The sequence below is a fragment of the Poromitra crassiceps genome (assembly GCF_964638095.1).
Source record: "Poromitra crassiceps genome assembly, chromosome: 21".
Lineage (NCBI taxonomy): Eukaryota > Metazoa > Chordata > Actinopteri > Beryciformes > Melamphaidae > Poromitra > Poromitra crassiceps.
In genome coordinates, this window is record NC_139638.1 from 18,770,412 (window position 1) to 18,795,368 (window position 24,957).

Sequence of the window (24,957 nt, forward strand, 5' to 3'; positions counted from 1 at the left end):
TCGTTTTGCTTCTCTTTATGGAGTGAGGTTATATGTTTTCATGACGTGCTTCCATTGCATGCTGATCAAAATATGTATTCAGTTGAATGTTATCAGATGCCGATGGCAATACAACAACATGCAGTTCCTCTTGAATTGATTTGTTCTGCTTTCCAGAGCAGTAGGCCTACTACTGTTTGACACGCGTGAGGAAGTTCATCCAACCATGTCAAAGAAGCGATAAGTCAAGCAGCTATATATACACGTACATGCACACTATGGTGTCGACCTGACCATAAGGCAGTAAATGTACAGGTGCAGCAGACCAGCCCAGATGATCTCCTGAGTGGATGTGGGTTAGCAAAGGGAGCTGAGATGTGCTGTATGTCTATGGAGACGTTGATCAACTGGATGGCAAACAGTGATAAAGGAGCGTACTGTATGGGAGCACAATAGACCCTTTGAGCTGAGCTCACTGGATTGCACTATTTTCTTTGTTGAATAGGTCAATACGCACGTTTTGTAATAATGTGGATGTTACATATTTCTGTTCTCTGACTCTGACTGATTTAATCTTCCAGTCTAGGTCAAATAAAAACCAACACATCACTTTCTATTTCGCTTTATTTCCTTCTCAAGAAAGGTAGATGACGTCGAGAACTTTCGCCGCTTGAACGGTGGTCTGTGCTTTCCTCCACACCAACCTACGTGTTCACATCTCACGTCCACACTGCCTCCTATGACACCATCAGTGGGACAAACATTCAAACAAAGAAACAGAGATTGCCCTAAGCCCCTTTTATAGATAATAATATAATAATAAAGATAGATAGATAGATAGATAGATAGATAGATAGATAGATAGATAGATAGATAGATAGATAGATAGATAGATAGATAGATAGATAGATACTGTAGATAGATAGATAGATAGATAGATAGATAGATAGATGTTTTTGAGTACAACAATGGCTGTCAGAGACCACTACAGATACAGTTCCTATACAGTCATCATCACTTCCATCGTAGGGCATGGCCTCACAGCACCAGGAAGGGTTTAATCAGCCTTCTCATGGTGGTGCTGACAGAGGTGTCCACTGAATCGGTGATCTGGTATGTGAGTTTGTAAAGGTAGGGCTGGACGTCTTTGAGACCGGTGTCAAACACATTGTCCACTTCTGACTGGGGGGTAGGCATCTGTGGCACGTACTCGTGGCGATTTATGACCTCGACAATGTTGATCACCTTCTCGCCCAGCTTCTCGCCCACTTTCTCCCGGCAGATCTGCCTCTCCTGCTCGTTGGCCAGGTTGACCACTGTGACGTTGATGCTCCACACCTCCCAGGGGATGCACTCGTCGCAAAAGGGCCAGAGAGACCTCTTCTTCTGGTAGAACTCCAGAGACATTTGCCCCGTGCCATCACTGCCCGAGATGCCCAGAGCATCCTTAAATTCACACACGGTTTTCCTGATCAGCGAGTCCAGCTCGTCTGAGGACACCCTGGCAAAGGTGAACTCGATGAAGTCGCAGTCGATGTCTTGTGCGCCCACGACACCGATGGAGTAGGTGCCATCGTTCTTGTAGTGAAACTTCCCGGTGCTGCGGTGCAGCAGGATGGTGTGCAGCAGCGCCAACATGGCCTCGTCCACCTGCCTCGGCTCCACTGTTATCTCAAGGACGTGCGCGAGACAATTCATGTCGAACGACGAGCAGATATTTCCATTGTTGGCTAATGCGCTGCCTATACGGATGGTCCTCTGCAGAGAAGGATTAATGACATCACTGATGATGTCACAATGTCTACACAACATCATCAATGGCGGGTCTGAAACATCACAATATAAATTGCTGATGATGTCACCAGTGATGTCACTCGAGCAATTGTGATGTCATCAGTGAGAGTATGATGTAGACTATACGTACAGTTTCCCGAACTTTGCGCGCTCAATAAACAAACCATGGGTGCACTTTTTGGGTGTGTGTGACCAAACTCATGTCAACTCATGCATTAGAAGTTGAAACAATAATTTATTAACTAAAACTAAAGGGAAATAACGACACAATTATCCTTTAATTATAAAAGGGAGCATGTGGGCAATCACTGTTCTCTCTCTGTCTGTTTCAATTTTTGTCCCACTGATGATGTCATCACTGATGTCATAAATCACTGATGATGTCATAAGTGATGTCATCAGTGATGTCACTTGAGCAATTGAGGCACCTGATGATGTCATAGTGATTTCACTGATGATGTCATCATCAGTGATGTCATCAATGATGTCATACTGATGTCATCAGTGATGCCATACATAGGCATTGTGACATCACTGATTATGTCATCAGTGACACACATGGAGAGGGGGAGAGAGAGGGAGAGAGAGAGGGAGGGAGACATTGCGCACACGCCAATAGGGCTGGCTAGGCCACACAGCAGCCGAGTTGCAGGTGAGGGCCACGCAACGGCCGAGCTGCCTATGCAAGCTGCACGGCCAGCTCGGTGAGTTGCAGGGCAGGCGAGCCTAGTAGGCTACATCCAATCAGCCTCGCCCCCAAACACCAGGCTCCTGGCCAGAGTGGGCGGGGTTTAGATGTTTTATTACAGAAAGTGTATGAAACAAACACATGACAAAAACAGTTATACATGTGTCATTTTTGTGTCATTATGTTACATAAGGTTGGAATTCTAGTGAAAATAAATTACATAGGCTTTTTTGCTCGGGTCTCCGGACCCCACTTTGATAACTGCACCCATTTACCACTAACGTAATCTGGGTAGCTAGCCACTGCCTGCCCTGCCCTGCCCTGCACAAACACCGCCCAGAGACACACGCGCACGCACACGCACACACACACGCACACAGACGCGCACACGCTCGGATAGAAGCGGTGCGCGCTTTCCTCCAGCTGGGGCGCGCTGAGCGGGAGCTGCACTGCTGCACCTCTCCTCCTCCGGCCAGACAGACAGACAGCTGCACCACAGGAGGAGGACGCGACAGCACTTTGGAGGAGTGAACCCGGGTCTCGGTGTGTTTCTGAATGGAAGGAGTCGTCGAGTCTTTTCTTTACAGTCATTTACTTTCTATTTCCGCAGTGTGGAGCAACTGTTTGACAGGTGAGAGAGATTGCATACTTTGCAAAGTGTGTGTGTGCGTGTGCGTGCATGTGTCTGTGTGTGTGTGTGTGTGTGTGTGTGTGTGTGTGTGTGTGTGTGTGTGTGTGTGTGTGTGTGTGTGTGTGTGTGTGTGTGTGTGTGTGTGTGTGTGTGTGTGTGTGTGTGTGTGTTTGTTAAGTTTGCAGGCGGTTTACAGGATTGTATGCTGGCAGTAGCCTAATGAATGAGATTGATGAGATATTCCGATAACGTCAGAAAGTTTTGAATAGCCTATTTATAGCTGGTAGACAAAGGCCTATAGGCTATGTAATAGCTTGAAATAGCCTAGTAGGCAACTCAGCTGATGAGTGGAGATCTGTTTGTGTGTGTGTGTGTGTGTGTGTGTGTGTGTGTGGGGGGGGGGGTCATGATGAGAGAGAGAGAGAGAGAGGGTCAAAGTCATCCACTTGCCATAGACCCTTTTCACGGGGGCCATTTTGTGTCGAAAAGGCAGGGTAAACACAGGTGCAAGCAAAACACTAATGATTGTTGGCTAATGCGCTGCGCTATAAGGATGGTCCTCTGCAGAGAAGGATTAATGACATCACTGATGATGTCACAATGTCTACACAACATCATCAATGGCGGGTCTGAAACATCACAATATAAATTGCTGATGTCACCAGTGATGTCACTCGAGCATGCCAACTCATGCATTAGAAGTTAAAACAATAATCTATTAACTAAAACTAAAGGGAAATAACTACACAATTATCATTTTATTATAAAAGGGAGCAGGTGGGCAATCATTGTTCTCTCTGTCTGTTTCAATTTTTGTCCCACTGATGATGTCATAAATCACTGATGATGTCATAAGTGATGTCATCAGTGATGTCACTTGAGCAATTGAGGCACCTGATGATGTCATAGTGATTTCACTGATGATGTCATCATCAGTGATGTCATCAATGATGTCATCAGTGAAGGCAGGGTAAACACAGGTGCAAGCAAAACACTAATGAGGGTTTCCACATTCCAATCATGGAAGTTTGAAACCCTCATTAGTGTTTTGCTTGCGCCTGTGTTTACCCTGCCTTTTCGACACAAAATGGCCCCCGTGAGAAGGGTCTATTGACACCATTCACATAAGACCCCATTGCCGCCCGCTTGACCAGAGCTAAAGCCTTTTTCCATCACTGGCCATCTAGCCTAAGCTAAGCCTTAACTGTATTGCATCAAACAGATAAATGCCCCCAGACCAGTTGGCTTGGTAGGTTGGCTTCAACTCTGTTTACGTCTCCTATTCCTAATCTGTTCAGAGTTTATTTGTGATGCCAACCCGTAATATATAATACCTGCTCCAGCAGTTACACACAGTGCAATGTCCTATTCAAACGGTTGTTTGTTAGCCTACTTGGTGGAGCTGAGTGGGTGCTTCGATTGACAGGGCTGCGACCATAGATTTCCTCCAAAGGATGTGGGTCATCTTATCACTTCCTCTAAGGCTTCTGTTCACTCACACGCACGCGCACACACACACACAAGCACACACACACGCACGCACACGCACACACACGCACACGCACGCACACGCACACGCACACGCACACGCACACGCACACGCACACGCACACGCACACGCACACACACCTTGTAACTATTTTTTTAACATCCTTGTGTCTAGCTTGACCACCATACGTTTTTTGAGTTTATCCAACAGTTTTGGAGCGGCTTTGGTAAACCCAAATGTTGTGCGATCTTCTCATAGCCTACTAGGACTGTGTAATATAATCCTTCAGTGCAAGTTAAAACATGAACGTGGAATTGGAGCTAGAAAGTTTTCCCCCGGCAGCGATGTTATGCTGTTGATCCCTCTCTCACACGCGCACACGCACACACACACACACGCACACGCACACGCACACGCACACGCACACGCACACACACACACACACACACACACACACACACACACACACACACACACACACACACATCCAAATGCCAAACATGTTTCTCTCAAGCTCTGCAATCCCCTTGGGTTGGGCGAGGCCAGCAAACTTCACTCCCCATCAACTCCCCATGCATAAACCTAACCAATCACCACTCTCCATGCCTATAACCAATTATCACCCCCATTCCTAAACCTAACCAATCATCACTCCTCATGCCTAAACTTAACCAATCATCACTCCTCATGCCTAAACCTAACCAATCATCACTCCTCCTCGTGCCTAAACCTAACCAATCATCACTCCTCCTCATGCCTAAACCTAACCAATCATCACTCCTCATGCATAAACCTAACCAATCATCACTCCTCATGCCTAAACCTAACCAATCATCACTCCTCCTCGTGCCTAAACCTAACCAATCATCACTCCTCAGGCTTAAACCTAACCAATCATCACTCCTCAGGCCTAAACCTAACCAATCATCACTCCCCTCATGCCTAAACCTAACCAATCATCACTCCTCATGCCTAAACCTAACCAATCATCACTCCTCATGCCTAAACCTAACCAATCATCACTCCTCCTCATGCCTAAACCTAACCAATCATCACTCCCCTCATGCCTAAACCTAACCAATCATCACTCCTCATGCCTAAACCTAACCAATCATCACACCTCATGCCTAAACCTAACCAATCATCACCCCCCATTCCTAACCCTAACCAATCATCACTCCCCTCATGCCTAAACCTAACCAATCATCACCCCCCATTCCTAAACCTAACCAATCATCACTCCTCATGCCTAAACCTAACCAATCATCACCCCTCATGCCTAAACCTAACCAATCACCACTCCTCCTCATGCCTAAACCTAACCAATCATCACTCCTCATGCCTAAACCTAACCAATCATCACCCCCCATTCCTAAACCTAACCAATCATCACTCCTCATGCCTAAACCTAACCAATCATCACCCCTCATGCCTAAACCTAACCAGTCACCAAAATGTTGCATTGTCTCCCCTGATTCTAAGTATACAGTAGTCGAATCGCTTGGTTTGAGCAAGTAAAACAATTTTTATAAGCATTTTAAACAAGGTTTATGGAAAAATGAATGGCGGATGAAATCCCATGAAGAGGGAGAGGGGGTGACTTTGGCACTCAGACCTGAGCCTACTAAATATTTAATGAACCAGTCATGATTGTCAAAACTGTTTTTTATTTTCGAAAATGTCAATGTCATGTAACATGTTCTTTACTTTAGTGGTGCAATGCTTGTTTGAGCTAAAAATCCACAGCAGAAGCTTTTTTTATTAATTAATAAAGCCTTAGACTTAGAATCAGGGGAGACAATGCAACATTTCACTCACACAAAAAAAAAAAAAAAAAAAAAAAATTCAATTAAAAGTCGACTTTGGCCAGCGAATTTCGAATAGTGTTTTTGCTAGAAATGCCCATCCCTAGCCTAAACCTAACCAATCATCACTCCTCATGCCTAAACCTAACCAATCATCACTCCTCATGCCTAAATCTAACCAATCATCACTCCTCATGCCTAAACCTAACCAATCATCACTCCTACATCACTCTACAGTAAATCCTCTGGGGGATTTCAACTATGGAAATGGGTTACAGTGGTGGCAATGTGACATATTGAAGAAGGAAATGGAGTGTAACAAGTTGACAAATCAGTCTGATGATATCAGGCTAAACTAGAAGAACTAGAAAATGAACTATAAATAGTTCTCAGCAAATAGAGTGTCTGCGCTCCCACTAAAAGAGAAACTATAAAAACGTAAAAACATCCAATAACTTTGACTCTATTTTTGATTCAATGTCAGAGCGGTGAGACAATGATAAAACACTTTCAACAGATCAAATTAAAGGTGTAAGAAATAAGAAGGGGGGGGGGGTTGTCATGCTTTGTTTGCAGAGGGGCTGATCACAGATATTGTTGTAGTGGGAACACAGTTTATAGTTGTAACTCTAGATGTGAATCGGCATGTAGTCTCACCAGCCTGCCTAGATGCATTCCTGGGCATTGGAAAGAGCCATCATATCATATTATATTATTATAAACATACAACAGTCAATGTAGCCTACATAGTTGGCTTTTGGTACTGTTACATTTTATAATCAGTGTAATTAACTATTATTACCCCCTCAGGATGACATGTGAATAATAACTGTCTCTTTACCTTAATCCATGGTGAGCATTCTAAGACCATTGTCCACCCTGGTGGACAATACATTTCTATTCCATATTCTATATATTCTATATTCTATTCTATTCTATTCTATTCTATTCTATTCTATTCTATTCTATTCTATTCTATTCGATTCGATTTGATTCTATTCTATTCTATTCTGTTCTATTCTATTCTATTCTATTCATACAAAATCCCAGTTCAGAATGATCTAGGCTACTAATTCACAGACGACAATATAGGCTTGATACAGGACCATCTGACAGGCAGCATTCCCAAACCACCTAATCTAAATGTTAAGTTTGAGTGTATTCATTTAGAATTGTCCTTTATTATTTAAGGTTTAGTGTTAAAAGCAAACTTGAAAAATGCACAGATGACTCTTAAAAATCTTAGTTTTTCTGATGATCTTACCTCCGCATTAATGGCGGAAATGGTGCTGATGCCCAAAGTGAATCAACGATACCTGCTCCCAATTATTATGATTATATGGGTAAGGCCGTCACGGTTATTATTATCTGACATAATTTCCCACTCCCCCTGCAGGCTGGAGTAACCCAGTAAACTCAATCACTTGGCCTACATTTAAGACTCTCCTTCTTCCTGAAGGTTATCTGAGGTCGCTGCGGCGATTGTGCAACAATACTACTACTACTACTACTACTACTACTACTACTACTACTACTACTACTGTATACTCTAATCTGCTTACAATAGAGGCATGTAGCCATTAGAAATGCCCTGGAAAAACATCAATAAGCCCAGAATCCACAAACACAACAAAGTCAATGTCATTGTGTTCCAGTAATAGAGAGCCAAAGTGAAACGTCACTTCCTGCTTCAGCACTGTACCAGAGATTTTCATCCGGCATTTATTTTCCCATAGACATTTCGTAAAATGCTTATAAAAATAGTTTTACTTGGTCAAACCAAACGGTTCAGCTATATTTAGAATTGGTAGAGACCATAGAAACATTTCACTCGGACCAAAACCTAAAAAAACAATATCGGAAAAATATTTTCTTTAAACCCGCATTTTTCTTTACGTTGTGGTCCGAGTAAAATGTTATGCGGTCTCTCCTGTTTCTAAATATATCTGAACCGTTTGGTTTGAACAAGTAAAACAATTTTTTATAAGCATTTTACGAAATGTCTATGGGAAAATAAATGGCGGATGAAAATCTCTGGTACAGTGCTGAAGCAGGAAGTGACGTTCCACTTTGGCTCTCTATAGTGCAATGCTACTTGATTTCGTGTGATTCTGAGTGATTTGGGAGGAGGGCGTGACGGTGGCAGGGATGATTAATTAGTGTCGAGGAGTTTTGGGGAAACTTCCCCTGAAACAAAAGATGCATTGTTGAACTGTCTGCTTTGGCCAGACAAACTGTCCTCCTGTCTTCCACAGATAGATTGCCTTTCTGACCTGTGTGTGTGTGTGTGTGTGTGTGTGTGTGTGTGTGTGAGAGAGAGAGAGAGCAAGAGAGAGAGACCTGCAGCCTGTTTGTACAGTCTATACCAATGAGATTGTATTCTCTCTCTCTCTCTCTCTCTCTCTCTCTCTCTCATCACTCTCTCTCCCGCCCATCTCCCGCCCATCTCCCTCCCCCTCTCTCGCCCTCTCTCTCGCCCTCTCTCCCTTTTTCTGTCTCTCTCCTCCCCCCCTCCCCCCCCCCTCTCTCCTCTCTCCCCCCCCCCCCCCTTCCTCTCTCTCTCTCTCCAGGTCTCTCTCTCCCTCCTCCCCCCCCTCTCTCTCCTCTCTCCCTCCCCCTGCGTGTGTGTGTGTGTGTGTGTGTGTGTGTGAGAGAGAGAAAGAGAGAGAGAGACCTGCAACCTGTTTGTACAGTATACCAATGAGATTGTGTTCTCTCTCTCTCTCTCTCTCACTCTCCCACTCATCTCCCTCCCTCCCCCTCTCTCTCACCCCTCTCTCTCGCCCCTCTCCCTTTTTCTGTCTCTCTCCTGCCCCCCCCCCCCCCCGCCCTCTCTCCTCTCTCCCTCCTCTCTCCCCCCCCTTCCTCTCTCTCTCTCCAGGTCTCTCTCTCCCCCCCCCCTCTCTCTCTCCTCTCTCCCTCCCCCCCCCCTTCCTCTCTCTCTCTCCAGGTCTCTCTCTCCCTCCCCCCCCCCCCTCTCTCCCCCCCCCCCTTCCTCTCTCTCTCTCCAGGTCTCTCTCTCCCTCCTCCCCCCCCCCCCCTCTCTCTCCTCTCTCCCTCCTCTCTCTCTCTCTCCAGGTCTCTCTCTCCAGGCCACTGCTCTTCATCTGACAGCTGGTGGGCAACACTCCCAGACCCTCCAAATGTTCGGCTCCTGGCTGTGACAGAGTTGACTCGGGTGAACGAGAGAGAGAGAGAGAGAGAGAGAGAGAGAGAGGGAGAGAGAGGGAGAGAGAGAGAGAGAGAGAGAGGGCGGGGGGGAGGGACGGAGAGACACATAAAGAGAGAGAGAAAGACAGATGCATAGAAGGAGAGGAAGAATGACAGAGTGAGATAGTGCGTTTAACAGTCATACTGTTCAAACTGAAGTGTCACTTCCCCTTACTGTGTACAGTTGGCAGCGATGTTGTGGGTGGTGACTAGTTCCTGCACCCGCTGTCGTCCCCCCTGTGTCACAAACACTGTGTTTGGCCAGCAGGTATTAGTGTGAAAACATGTAGTGACTCACTGTGTGTGGAATGAAACGCACGAGAGGAGAGGAGGGCAGAGAGACAGAGAAGCAGGCAGATGGACGCCGCGCTGCTGGTCTACATGGGCCTGGAGCTGGTGATGGCCTGCCTGGCCGTGGGGGGGAACGTGCTGGTCTGCTGGGCCGTCTGTCTGAACTCCAGCCTGCAGACCATCACCAACCTCTTTGTGGTGTCGCTGGCCCTGGCCGACATCGCTGTGGGCCTGCTGGCCATCCCCTTCGCCATCGCCATCAGGTATCGTTTCTGTTGTTGATAGAATATCGTTATTTTAGAGGAAGTGTGAATCCTTTTTTTCTCAGCCTCAATTTTGACAAATTTTGCATCATCGTGGTACCGAGTTGAATAAGAACCATACTAAAACTAGAGCGGACCGATACTGGATTTTTGGGGCTGATGCCAATACTGATGTTAGGGGGTAAAAGTATTCCCATATCGATATATCGGCCAATATTCTTATATTATACACACATTTTTTGGAATGATCCCTCAAATATCAAACACTTGACAGATATATGACTTGATGTGACTTGAGATATGTAATGTAGGCAGGATATTTTACAGTTTAACAATCAACTTTATTGTCCAAAATGACATAAATGCACTGAAACAGTACAGTAAACTCCACAGGGAATTGAATCATTATAAATAACTAAAAGTACAAAAGAAAATAGAACAAATATAACTTGAGTTAAGAAAAAGGATCAAATATACACAACATGAGGTCTATAACTTAAAATAAATAAATACAATTTCGGCCAACATAATTTGGCTGATACCGATATATCAATGATAGGCCAATATTGGCCGATAATATTATCTGGTCTGGTGGGTCCACACAAGAGTTAAATCTAGCAAAGAAGCGTTTCTTAAGTTATGGATCAGGACCCAGAAGTGGTCAGAATTTTGGCTCCTAATCCATATTTTAAGACAGTGGTTCTCAACGTGGGGTCCACGGACCACCAGGTGTCCTTGAGGGGCTCCCCAGCAAATTGATGAATCGTTAAACTTAATTTACAAGTTAACACAATTAGAGAATGGAGAAGAATGACTGTTATCTCTCACCTACAATACAGAGAGCCATGGAATTCTGGACAAAATCATATCTAACAATACAAATATTCTCAGATTTGGGTCCAACTGGCCAAATGGGGGTGGTCTTTGTGGCTCTAATGTGGACTAAATGAGGGTTATGAAAATGGTTGAGAATCACTGTTTTAAGACTAGAATAGCAAAGCCATCTTTGAAATGTCTGAAATGACACCAGCCTTGTATGACCCTATGCTATTTCCTACACATCAGCACTGGGTTCTGCGCCAACTTCCACGGCTGCCTGTTCATCGCCTGCTTCGTGCTGGTCCTCACCCAGAGCTCCATCTTCAGCCTGCTGGCTATCGCTGTGGACCGCCACATCGCCATCCAGAGCCCGCTCAGGTGAGAGCAACCAAACCCCATGCACTTTCATGATCATTCAGACAGTCAGAGCCCGCTCAGGTGAGAGCAACCAAACCCCATGCACTTTCATGATCATTCAGACAGTCAGAGCCAGCTACAGGTGAGAGCAACCAAACCCCATGCACTTTCATGATCATTCAGACAGTCAGAGAGACAGCTACAGGTGAGAGCAACCAAACCCCATGCGCTTTCATGATCATTCAGACAGTCAGAGACAGCTACAGGTGAGGGCAACCAAACCCCATGCACTTTCATGATCATTCAGACAGTCAGAGAGACAGCTAACAGGTGGGGAGTCCAGTCAACATCACTTGGACTCGGGTCACAACTTGAATTACTTTCAGACTTGACTTGATGCACGAAGATAATACTTGAGACTTGATTGGACTTGGTTCTGGAGACTTGCACTTTGATGACTTGCAGGTTTCCTAAAGTCTTGACAAAAGTCTTGTGTTTGTGTAAATGGCTGAGAGTTATGAGATTTGTTCCACCTGAATTTAAATTGTGTTCTCTGAATTTGTATGGAAGCCTGGAAGGATATAACTTATTGAAGACGAAAGTGATTATAGAATCACACTCAAATGCATTTACCAAGTTCAGTGATATATTATGTGACTGTAAAAAGATACTCTGAATGTTACCTACTGTACAGTGTACTGCTATGGTCGATTCACTTAGTTTTTTCCTCCTGAAACTATTGCAGGGTTAGTAGGAGGGCTCCGGTGTGATTGCAGCCCTTTCAGAAGCTTTGTAACACACCTTAAACTACAGTGTCCTTTTGGAGACTAATAACTTATTAGGTGAAGAAAATGAAAGGACGTCTTTGAGAAAAATGTTTTTCCACGTGTGCAAGTTATGTTTTTTTTTCATGATTACTAAGACTTTGGGCGAATTTTGTTTTTTCAATTGCCAAAAACCTTCATTATTATTGTTCTCTGTATGATTTTTGAGAAATACATAATAGAATAACTAGATATTACATTAATACTGGACTCTTGATTTATTCAGACTTGACTTGGTCTTCTATGTTTAGGCTCAGGACTTGACTTGAGACCTGTGCCTCAAGATGTGAGAGTGACTAGTTGAGACTTGAGCAAAGTTGACTCAGTCACACCTCTGAGAGAAAGCTTATTATGACCACATTTTTGGGGAACCAGATGAATGAGAAATGATTTACCAAACATAACCGATGACACAAACAATCCTTCCTGTTTTAGTGTAGCACTGTAGCTGGTTTAATATAGAAAGGCCCACCTGGGTACCGTTGTAGCGTGACGCTTGGTTTGCGCACACGCACGCACACCAGGGTAGGAAATTAACTTTTTTAAACAAGGGCTATTTTTGCCTCTGTGAAATATATTCCGGGGGCATTTTTGGATCATTTCCAGGGCAATTTTATCAAATGTTAGGAAATACTTTAGTTCTACCTATGTAGCATGACAGACCAATCAATGACTCTTATCCAAGCATATTTTATTTTTAAAAGTTCATAAACAATCACACTTAAAGATCCCCATTTGCTATCTCAACAACACTGTTGATTGTCTGGCATGTTATTAATGTACTTGGTAAACACATGAGTGAACTAGCTGGCCAGCTAGCTTGTGCTGCCTGTCACTGAGGTCACAACACAGCTCGTAGGAGGAGGGGTGGGGTTTGTATGGATGGCTAGTTGGCCATTTTCAAGTCACACTTTGCAAATACAGAATAACGTTAAAATACAGAAAGTATTAAACTCTTTATTTTATGAAGACATTGAAAAGCCCCCGTCACCCCAGTTCCAAGGGCAATTCTACATTTTTTTAGGGGCATTTTGCCCCGAGCCCCCGCTAATTTCCTACCCTGGCGCGCACGCACACACACACACACACACACGCACACGCACACGCACACGCACACGCACACGCACACACACACACACACACACACACACACACACACACACACACACACACACACACACACACACACATTGAATTATAGCGGGGTCTTATTCAATCAAGGGTGATCTGGCTGACTGTGAGGCAGACAGAGATAGATGTCTCCAACCGCTTTATTGGGTTTTGTGTATGTGCTGTTGGTAGGATTAAACAGGCTAAATGCTTTGATCATTATCATCCCTGTAAACCAACACCACACACACACACACACACACACGCACACACACACACACACACACACACACACACACACACACACACACACACCCACACACACGCATGCACGCACGCACACACACACACACACACAGAGCTGGCGTTGGAATCCAGGGAGAGACAGAGCGCATCAGAGCTCATAGTGCAGATGAGTAGCGCATGGGATGACGTATTTTTTGTAGTCGGAACTCGGCGGAAGTCCCGGACTTCCTCGATCTTACGGGGAGAAGTCTATGGGGTTTTAGAATGGGGATTTCACTTCAATGCATAATATAAGGTCTGTGGTTAACAAAGGTTTATGGGAGTGGTCATTTGGGTTCAGCAGGATAATCTTCACAAACGTGAGTCACTTTTATGACTTCAAACAGACTTAAGGGTGCTTTCTCACTGGGAACGATTGCTTTCGTTCCGTTCCGTGCCCGAGTACGATTTACCCCCCTCCCCTCTCCCCCGCTGGTCAGCTTTCACATTGCAACATGTCTTCCACGCTCGGGAACGGAACACTTGCAGAGTACACTTGCGTCATCAACCACGCCTGGAGTGTATCCTCGCCTGTGTGTTTGTCTATGTGGTTCGGTACGGTTGGCGTTCACATTCGCAAGTGTTCCGTTCCGTCCCCGCGGGCACGCCAATGCGTTCCCCCAGACCACCTTTTCAAGTGGGCCCTGTCACGTTCTGCGGTTCCGCAACCTGGGCACGGAACGCAACGTTCACACTCGGGAAACAAACCGCACCTGTAGTCAATGTGGGGACAAGTGTGCTCAGAAACGGTCCCGGGTTCCGAATGTGAAAGCACCCGAAGTTAATTGGAACATAAGTAGCTACCAAAATAATGGAAGCATTCAAGTAATTGAGGGATGTATATTATATTGAAAGCAGGCTCTTGTGGTGCCCAAATTGGTCCCCCTCAATGTGTGACTGTTTGTCCCGTGACATGCAGTAACAGCTTTTATTTTGAACATTTTATTTTGTTCCTTAGTGGTGAATTCCTGCCCAGCTTCGATCCGCTCTGTGCTGCTTGACGCAACTCGAAGTGGCAAACGTCAAAAATAGACTGTCGGCGCGTATTGTTAGCAGAGCAGAGGGGATGAGCCGCTTAAGGAGCGCGGCGGCTAACCCCTTTCACGACAGTGCTGTCACTCCGTGGTGAAAGGGGACTAGACGTCGGCGCGTCTGGTGGACACAGGAGCTCACTAGACAGTCTGTCTAGTGAACACAGGTGCTCACTAGACAGACTGTCTGGTGGACACAGGTGTTCACTAGACAGACTGTCTGGTGGACACAGGTGTTCACTAGACAGACTGGTGAACACAGGTGTTCACTAGACAGACTATCTGGTGGACACAGGTGTTCACTAGACAGACTGTCTGGTGGACACAGGTGTTCACTAGACAGACTGTCTGGTGAACACAGGTGTTCACTAGACAGACTGCTGAACACAGGTGTTCACTAGACAGACTGGTGAACACAGGTGTTCACTAGACAGACTGTCTGGTGAACACAGGTGTTCACTAGACAGACTGGTGAACACAGGTGTTCACTAGACAGACTGGTGAACACAGGTGTTCACTAGACAGACTGGTGAACACAGGTGTTCACTAGACAGACTGTCTGGTGAACACAGGTGTTCACTAGACAGACTGGTGAACACAGGTGTTCACTAGACAGACTGGTGAACACAGGTGTTCACTAGACAGACTGGTGAACACAGGTGCTCACTAGACAGACTGGTGAACACAGGTGCTCACTAGACAGACTGTCTGGTGAACACAGGTGTTCACTAGACAGACTGGTGAACACAGGTGTTCACTAGACAGACTGGTGAACACAGATGCTCACTAGACAGACTGGTGAACACAGGTGTTCACTAGACAGACTGGTGGACACAGGTGCTCACTAGACAGACTGGTGAACACAGGTGCTCACTAGACAGACTGGTGAACACAGGTGCTCACTAGACAGACTGGTGAACACAGGTGCTCACTAGACAGACTGGTGAACACAGGTGCTCACTAGACAGACTGGTGAACACAGGTGTTCACTAGACAGACTGGTGAACACAGGTGTTCACTAGACAGACTGGTGAACACAGGTGTTCACTAGACAGACTGGTGAACACAGGTGTTCACTACACAGACTGGTGAACACAGGTGTTCACTAGACAGACTGGTGAACACAGGTGTTCACTAGACAGACTGGTGAACACAGGTGTTCACTAGACAGACTGGTGGACACAGGTGCTCACTAGACAGACTGGTGAACACAGGTGCTCACTAGACAGACTGGTGAACACAGGTGTTCACTAGACAGACTGGTGAACACAGGTGTTCACTAGACAGACTGGTGAACACAGGTGTTCACTACACAGACTGGTGAACACAGGTGTTCACTACACAGACTGGTGAACACAGATGCTCACTAGACAGACTGGTGAACACAGGTGTTCACTAGACAGACTGGTGGACACAGGTGCTCACTAGACAGACTGGTGAACACAGGTGCTCACTAGACAGACTGGTGAACACAGGTGTTCACTAGACAGACTGGTGAACACAGGTGTTCACTACACAGACTGGTGAACACAGGTGTTCACTAGACAGACTGGTGAACACAGGTGTTCACTAGACAGACTGGTGAACACAGGTGTTCACTAGACAGACTGGTGAACACAGGTGTTCACTAGACAGACTGGTGAACACAGGTGCTCACTAGACAGACTGGTGAACACAGGTGTTCACTAGACAGACTGGTGAACACAGGTGTTCACTAGACAGACTGGTGAACACAGGTGTTCACTAGACAGACTGGTGAACACAGGTGTTCACTAGACAGACTGGTGAACACAGGTGTTCACTAGACAGACTGGTGAACACAGGTGTTCACTAGACAGACTGCGACAATCTCCGGCAGCCGCCTCAAGGCCACGCGCTTCCTGGTGGAACCTGCCGGTAGAAGTGGGTATTAGGGGAGTCAAAATTAAGCGTATAATCGATGCATCGAGATGCGGACGTGTGAATCGAATCGAATCGTTGAATCGTTTATGTTTAAATTTCTGTTAACGTTCAAATTTGAAAGCACTTTCTAAGTAAAAAAGGGATTTGATATTTATCTGACTGCTTGTATTCATTGAGGGAAAAGTAGCCAGGTGCAGTAATAATACAGAAAATTAAGGATTTCATACTTGGAGCTGCAATACCTTGAGATCGTGATGCATCGTGGAATCGAATTGAATCGAATCGTTGTCAGATGAATCGTAATCGAATCGAATCGTGAGGCCAGTGAAGATTCGCAGCCCTAGTGGGTATACGCAAAGCCGTCTGAAAAATAAGTGGGTAGACACCGTAGCCGTATACCCTGCGTATACCCTGCACTACACCGCTGCATGCTTCTATGAAGTTTCAGTGCTGTGACGGTCGGATCCGTTGACGTCATTTATGAGCTCTCATTGGTTAGTTTAACTGTCAGTCTTAAGCTGTTATAAATTCAATATAGTTCTGTACTTCTACTACCATTCAACTCCATTACTGTTACAGTGCTTAATGCATGAGGTTCTCCAGGAATACTGGTTATTAATAATACTAGTACAACTGCTCAAGATGCTTGATAAATATTAAATATTGACTATATCGGAACAATGTGACTGTTTGAAAACTTTATTTATTGACTTTATTTATCCCACATGGCAGTCAAGTACATGTGCATAACAGAAATACACATAAATGATACATAATTATGAATGTAATCTGTTGTATTAGATTCTATTGTATTAGCAAACATTGCAACAGGAAGTAAGCTAGGGGCAATTTTGAATGTTTATGTTGTCAAATTAAAAGCGTCTATAAACGGTCTGTTTACGTGAAAGCCACATTACAGTACATCATACACTTTAGATTGCACACTCTACTAGGGGTGGGGGAAAAAATCGATACACCATAGTATCGCGATATTTTGCCTGACGATATTGTATCGATATTTGGACGCCAAGTATCGATAAAAAAAAAAAAAAAAAAATGTCAGGCCATGCCATGCCAGGCCACCGGGCATCTGCCCGAAGTGCCCGATGTTGCAGTCCGCGCCTGCAGTGGCGTATTGAGTCCAGAGAAGCTTAATAATCTAGCCTACGTGTGGGGCAAAAACAAAACAAAACAAAAAAACACTGCATGTTTTACTTCCGGTGAGGTCAAGGAAAAGGTAGGAAAATGTTCTCCCTGTTACCCTCAGGGAGAAGATACAGGGTTCCAAAAGCACGCACAAATCGCTTGAGGAACAGTTTCTTCCCGCAGGCCACGAGACTCCTTAACATACACAAATAGTGTAGTAGCCGTACTGTACCGTACTGTAGCTGCTACCATTACGTATGTCTAATGTTTAATCGTATGTTTAATAAGGAATATGCTATTTGCACCTGTATGTCAAATACGCCGAATTTAAAACGCCGAGTTTAATTGTATGTTTAATAAGGAATATGCTATTTGCACCTGTATGTCAAATACGCCGAATTTAAAATGTTTAAGCACGTCTAAAGTATGCACATGACATGTGCACCTATGTGCAGTGAATATGCCACTGTCTCTGACTTGTCTTATCACTATACTGCCTTATTGCTTGTTGTGTCTCTTGTTGTTTTTGCACTCATATGCCCTGTTATATTTGTACTATGTTGTAAACGGAGTCCACAGCACAAGAATTTCACACGTGATACTTGTACCATGGAGTGACAATAAAAAAATCTTGAATCTTGAAAAGGAGTTAGACAATATATCGAAATATCGCAATATTCAATATATCGCAATATTCAATATATCGCAATATCGGCGATATCGCAATACTATCGTATCGTGACTCAAGTATCGTTTTAGTATCGTATCGTGGGCGTCTGGTGATTCCCACCCCTACACTCTACTACAGATTGATTTGGCAATCATCCATTTCCTGCGTTATGCTCCACCCTTCTCATCACAACCTTTGAAAGTTCCTTGTTTCTGCAACAGGCATTTGGACACTGGCACTGTTGGCTCATATCTGCGTGTGGGCTGATCACTGTTTGATCACGCAGTCACAACAACCGCACTCCGTCACCGGAGCATATTTCTTCTAGTAAGCCACAGCAGGTGACGCATCTTGCATGAGCCGTTGCATAAGGTGTGTGTGTGTGTGTGTGTGTGTGTGTGTGTGTGTGTGTGTGTGTGTGTGTGTGTGTGTGTGTGCGCGTGTGTGCGTGTGTGTGAATCTCATTGGTGACACAACCCTGGCACGGACACTATCGAGGGCTAATTATTCATTGAGAGTTCCAATAGGCTTAATAGACTTGTTGCCACCCTGAAAGAGCTCAGTCACATGGGATGAAGGCCATGCAACACATGCACCATGTTCAGTTGATTATAGAGAGGCAAAGTGACCGCCTACTTCCTGCTTCAGCACTGTACCAGAGATTTTCATCCGCCATTGATTTTCCCATAGACGTTTCGTAAAATGCGTATAAAAATAGTTTTACTGGTTCAAACCAAACGGTACAGATATATTTAGAAACAGGAGAGATCGCGTAACATTTCACTGGGACCAAAACGTTAAAAAAAATGCGGGCTTAACGAAAATATTTTTTCGATGTTGTTTTTTTAAAGTTTTGGTCCGAGTGAAATGTTCTATGGTCTCTCCCGATTATAGCGTTAGCTGAACCGTTTGGTTCGACGAAGTACAACTATTTTATAAGCATTTTACGAAATGTCTATGGGAAAATAAATGGCGGATGAAAATCTCTGGTACAGTGCTGAAGCAGGAAGTGACGTTCCACTTTGCCTCTCTATAGATGAGATAATTTGACCAACAATTACATGATGCCCCCTCCCCCATATCCAAATGTACACGTTCCACCCCAGTGCAATGTCACACACTTATGCTGCCAGTTGTTTTCTATGGGTTATTTCACGATCTTGGAAAACAGATCATTTTAACTACGATATGTTGATAAAGTAGGGAATGAGGGAGACTGTTGCTTTTTGGTTGGTAGTGTAAATGTGAAATAACCGTATCCTTCACAGACCTGGGCTAAACATTCAATCCAAGAATGCTACTGTACGTTGAACTTGATACTTATGTCCTCGTGACAGTTTTCAAAGTCAAACCAACATAAAGTCCTCAGGCAAATTTGAAAATTGTGTTCACAGTTTTAACATCATCCTATCAGCGGTTGTGTTGTAAGATACATTCTCATAGCTTTTGTCTACATGGAGGCAAGCAGAGCAGACGCCATCTCCTCCCTCATGTCGTTGTGTTGTGCTCACCCCTCCAGGTACCACAGCCTGGTGACAGAGCAGAGGGCAAAGGGCATCATCGCGTTGTGCTGGGTCCTCTCAGTGGCCATCGGACTCACACCGATGCTGGGCTGGAACAAAGGTGGGACGTTTGTGTGTAAAGACCGTTTAGAAGAAGATGGGAGAAATGTCTGTCTGTCTGTCTGTCTGTCTGATTGTTTATAGATCCATTTAAGTTAAACTCCCCTTTCTCCCCTCAAATCCAATATGCTCGTACTGCTAAGATGTGTGTGTTTTTTTTTGTTGAGGGGGGGGCTGAGACTGCTTTTTTGACATTTTGAATAGATGAGACTGAAACTTAATTATCGGGGGTGGCAGTAGCTCAGGGGGTAAAGCTGTCGTCGTAATCGGGAGAGTGCAGCACGTCGGCCTGGAATCTCCGAAGTGCAACCCCTGACAACCAAGCTCTCGGATGCGCGCACCATTATCGCTGCTGTAAATACGATATGCCTGGAATGCGCGTTTTAACGAGCCAGTTACATTTCTTTGCATTCTTAGAGATTATAGTTTTTGTTTTTTGTTCATGTTTCTAACAATTGGCCAAGTTAGTAGTTCGTTTATGGGATAGGAATTCTGCCAGATGAGAGGCACTAGGCGCCATTTTCGACTTCATTTGGAAGAGAAAATTATCCAGAAATGAAGATTTGATTGACAGCTGCATGTCGTGAAATGATTGGTTGAAATGGGGTAGAAATTTGATAGTACTAGGTGACGTCAGCAAACTGTACATTACTGTTATCAATGAAATCTTGAAAAACGAACTTTTGATGTGAAAAAGTGTGAAAAACTAAAGAAATTAGATTGTTGTGATTTGTTTTGCATACATTATTAAATAGGTGCACTGCATACCCAGGTATTTGAACTAAAAGAAAAGAAAAGTCATTCTTGGGTTCAGCTCGACTTTAAGCTTAGCCCAAAATCATAAATCAGAATGAGGGGGTCCCTGGTATATTTTCTATCTTGTAAGGGGTCCTTGGCTGAAAAACATTTGGGAACCTCTGCTGTAAAGCATCATGAGCCGTCATCAGAAAAGGCGATATAAATCTATAAGTCTATTTACCATTTTACACCTGGCTCTGTACTACAGGTATGAAAACCAACACCAACAGCAGCTGTCCCGAAGGGCTGACAGAATGCCTGTTTGAAGGGGTGGTGACCCTCGACTACATGGTCTACTTCAACTTCTTCGGCTGCGTGCTGGTGCCCCTGCTGGTCATGCTGGCCATCTACGCCCACATCTTCATGGCCGCCCGGCGCCAGCTCCGCCTGATGGAGCTGAAACCCGCTGCGCGGGCGCGCATCTGCTCCTCCAGCTCGACCCGCTCCACGCTGCAGAGGGAGGTGCACGCTGCCAAGTCGCTGGCCATCATCGTGGGTCTGTTCGCCGTCTGCTGGCTCCCGCTGCACGTCATCAACTGCTTCAACCTGCTGTCCGACTGCGAGCGGCCGCACGTCTGGGTGATCAACATCGCCATCATCCTCTCCCACGCCAACTCCGTGGTCAATCCCTTCATCTATGCCTACCGCCTTCGCGAGTTCAGACTCACCTTCCGCCGGATCCTGCGTCAGTACATCCTGTGGCAGCGGGACGGGCACAGGGTCGGAGTCGGGAGCAGCGGCAGGTGTGTCCGGGGCAGCATCTCCTCCCGAAGCAGCGCGGCGGGCACAGTGGCGAACAGCTACGCTCTGGACCCCGACCGCAGTCCACCTAAAGTCACTCACGAAGCCTCCCGCCATTGGACAGCGAGGTTAGACGCTGACGCACCGATTGGCTATATGACCAACGGACACCACAGAGGGGACAGCGCCGCGCGGCAGCAGCAGTGCATCATGGGATTTGCCGCACAGGAGGGAGTGGAGTCGGTCACGTGTCCGGGGGGAACTACTGGAGTTTTGGAGGTGAAAGACTGTGGAAGCAGCAGTGTTTCTTTTGTGAACGTTAGCCATCTCTCCCCAAGACACACTACTAGTCCTAACCGCTCCATAGAGCTTCCAGAAGTCTCCTCCTGACAAAGGATCGCATTTACATTATTGTATTTTTTGTGATTGTTGGATGGACTGATATTAAACCAACCAAACTGTCAGGCATGACAAAAAACACAGTCTTTCAATAAGAAAACTCTAATAGTTGACATTAAACCACTCCTATCAGGACTAATGTTGATACTCCCATGTGCATCAAGGGTTAATTTTGGACCAAAACATTTTATCAACGTATTCATTTGCATCTTTGTCTTTAGACCGTCACCTACAATTCACTGTATATGTGTTTTATAAATGAATAAGGAGAAATCCAAAACGTGGCACAAGAAAGCTCAGCAGATCAAAAATCGAACAATGAAGAAAAAGTTAGCTTCTTGGATCCTTCCTTGCAGCAAGTTTAATCACAAAGTAAAGTACATGTGTAACTGTCAGTTTAACAAACGATGTACGTCTTCATACATACATACATGCACCGGGGCACAATCTACATTCAACATGTATTTGGTGTTACTGTATAAAAACATTGTGCAAGCATTTAACAGCATGTGTTTGTTCGCTGCAATATTTATGGACTCCAAATCACCAGTTTCCAGAGCTGCGTATCAGATCATAACCAAACATAAAACAATAACCATGCAATATTTGTTGTCCACTTTTCCAGACATCTTTAACAGACATCTCTGAGTTGGATCTGAACTATAAGCGCATACCAACACCCGTTAAAAACATCTGGATGTTTATAATCTATCACAGAGAGACTGTAAGAGGCAAATTGTAGCATTTGTTGACATAATACAGTAGCCTACAGTAACATCTATGCAGATGTTTGTACTCTATTTCACTACAAGGCAAAGATCATGTTTCATGTTTATTAAAAAACAAACATGTTCTTATCAATACAACACATTTTGACAGTAGGCTACTATAAAACAAACATGTTCTTATCAATACAACACACTTTGACAGTAGGCTACTATAAAACAAACATGTTCTTATCAATACAACACACTTTGACAGTAGGCTACTATAAAACAAACATGTTCTTATCAATACAACACACTTTGACAGTAGGCTACTATAAAACAAACATGTTCTTATCAATACAACACACTTTGACAGTAGGCTACTATAAAACAAACATGTTCTTATCAATACAACACACTTTGACAGTAGGCTACTATAAAACAAACATGTTCTTATCAATACAACACACTTTGACAGTAGGCTACTATAAAACAAACATGTTCTTATCAATACAACACACTTTGACAGTAGGCTACTATAAAACAAACATGTTCTTATCAATACAACACACTTTGACAGTAGGCTACTATAAAACAAACATGTTCTTATCAATACAACACACTTTGACAGTAGGCTACTATAAAACAAACATGTTCTTATCAATACAACACATTTTGACAGTAGGCTACTATAAAACAAACATGTTCTTATCAATACAACACACTTTGACAGTAGGCTACTATAAAACAAACATGTTCTTATCAATACAACACACTTTGACAGTAGGCTACTATAAAACAAACATGTTCTTATCAATACAACACACTTTGACAGTTAGGCTACTATAAAACCCCTCACAGACACAATCTGTATCTATTCAACTGTATCTTGCCATTTCATTGCTTTGCCATGTCACCTTTTCCTAACGGTCATCTGTCGTGTCTCGGAGAATTAAAAGTCTTAAATACTTATTCGGTTAATGTTTTTTTCATGGACTGAAGTCAATGTGTATGTATGCATTACCTGCAACAACTAATGCCTCTGCATTCTCTACAATCTCAATAATGATTCTGTGCTTTTTTTTTTAAATATATAAACACACCTACATACTGCTAAGGTTGAAGCACCTTTAGATTTAAATCGATCCTGTGGAAAGCTGTAACCAGACTCTGTAAACAGTCCTGTCTCCACGTGACTGCTTGAGGGAAACAGATTAGAATTATTTTGAAGGGAGGCATGTACGATACTCTGCAACATCTCTCATACTGTAAAGTACTTTTAGAAAGTAAAGTACGATTAGAAAGTACTTTCTCTGATTGCTGGATAGCGACGGAACAAGCGAGGTTGCTAGTTTGACCCGAGATTTGATAACTGCCAGGCAACACTTAACCCACTGCTGCTTCAATAACAAGGGGACAAATGCGTCAAAGACCCTCATTTGCAGTATATTATCGACTGTTCCCAGCCAGCCATAACAACAAGCCATATCATGTTACCTATTCAAATATCACTTTGTACGCCTGTAAGGTGGCGTCCATATGAGTCACACTTACACACAGACATCATGCAAAACACACACATGAACAGACACACACACACACACACGCACACACACACGCACACACACATACACACACGCACACACGCACACGCACACACACTACTCCTCCAAGTGGTGTTTACAGAGTAGCCTGACTGCTGACGCCAGTCAATGAGCCTAATGCAATGGAAATCAAATGAAGGTTCATCTAACGGTGTCTTTTATTACGCCATTACGCTTTCGTCTTCCTCATTAAAAAGCCCCTCCACCCTCATTACTTGAGTGATGACGGAGAGATGCGATCACTCCTAAGTGCTCACAGCCGATCATCTATTGTGCGGCTATCAGGCCTGTGTTGATGAAAAAAGGATGCGTCACAGCCATCAATTCCCTCTGTCATCATCTTGTGGGATAACCAGTGTTGAGCAAGTTACTTTCAAGATGTAATATACTACATAGTACTAGTTACTTTCATTTGAAAGTAATAGGTTACTTTACAATATTACTGTCTGTGTAGAGTAACTCGTTACTTATTACACTACTTTTGCATTACTTTCACTCTAATAACAGCAGTAACAGAATGACATCGCCGCCCTGGAACCATCCCGAAAAATTATTTCAACCGTCTTGAAGTCAGTGTGAACAATCCAAAATTCTAAATGTTATCCTTTTCCTTTGTTATTGTCATCTATAGTGGTTATTTGCATAATACACAGTTTGATTAGGAAATGATTTAAATATGTGCTTTGTTTAAAAAAATGTAACTCAATTTGTAACTTGAGTTACTTGACAAAGTAACTGGTATAATATTACTGAAATCCTATAAGTAATAAGTTATATTACTGAGTTACTGCT

At 44.2% G+C, this 24,957-nt stretch overlaps 1 protein-coding gene and 1 pseudogene across 4 annotated transcripts; one reads left to right on the plus strand and one right to left on the minus strand.

Moving 5' to 3' along the window:
- Positions 1 to 1,017: 1,017 nt before the first annotated feature.
- LOC310795857 (autophagy-related protein 101 pseudogene) lies at positions 1,018 to 1,677 on the minus strand (annotated as a pseudogene). The gene has a single exon. The product of its transcript is annotated as an autophagy-related protein 101 pseudogene (transcript).
- A 1,229-nt stretch (positions 1,678 to 2,906) lies between these two features.
- LOC310795805 (adenosine receptor A2b-like) lies at positions 2,907 to 23,505 on the plus strand. Of its 3 annotated transcripts, XR_014553646.1 has the most exons (6): positions 2,907 to 3,092; positions 9,465 to 10,150; positions 11,216 to 11,347; positions 19,814 to 19,917; positions 20,923 to 22,732; positions 23,397 to 23,501. XR_014553646.1 is itself a non-coding variant. In XM_083657893.1 (5 exons), exons 2-5 carry the CDS (start codon positions 9,954 to 9,956, stop codon positions 21,843 to 21,845), a joined length of 1,356 nt encoding a protein of 451 aa, XP_083514019.1. In that variant the 5' UTR covers positions 2,907 to 3,092; positions 9,465 to 9,953; the 3' UTR covers positions 21,846 to 23,505. The 3 variants fall into 3 exon arrangements, 2 of the variants coding, with proteins under 2 accessions (XP_083514019.1, XP_083514020.1); XM_083657893.1 differs by having other exon boundaries at positions 20,923 to 23,505; XM_083657894.1 differs by having other exon boundaries at positions 9,865 to 10,150; positions 20,923 to 23,505.
- The last annotated feature ends 1,452 nt before the right edge of the window (positions 23,506 to 24,957 follow it).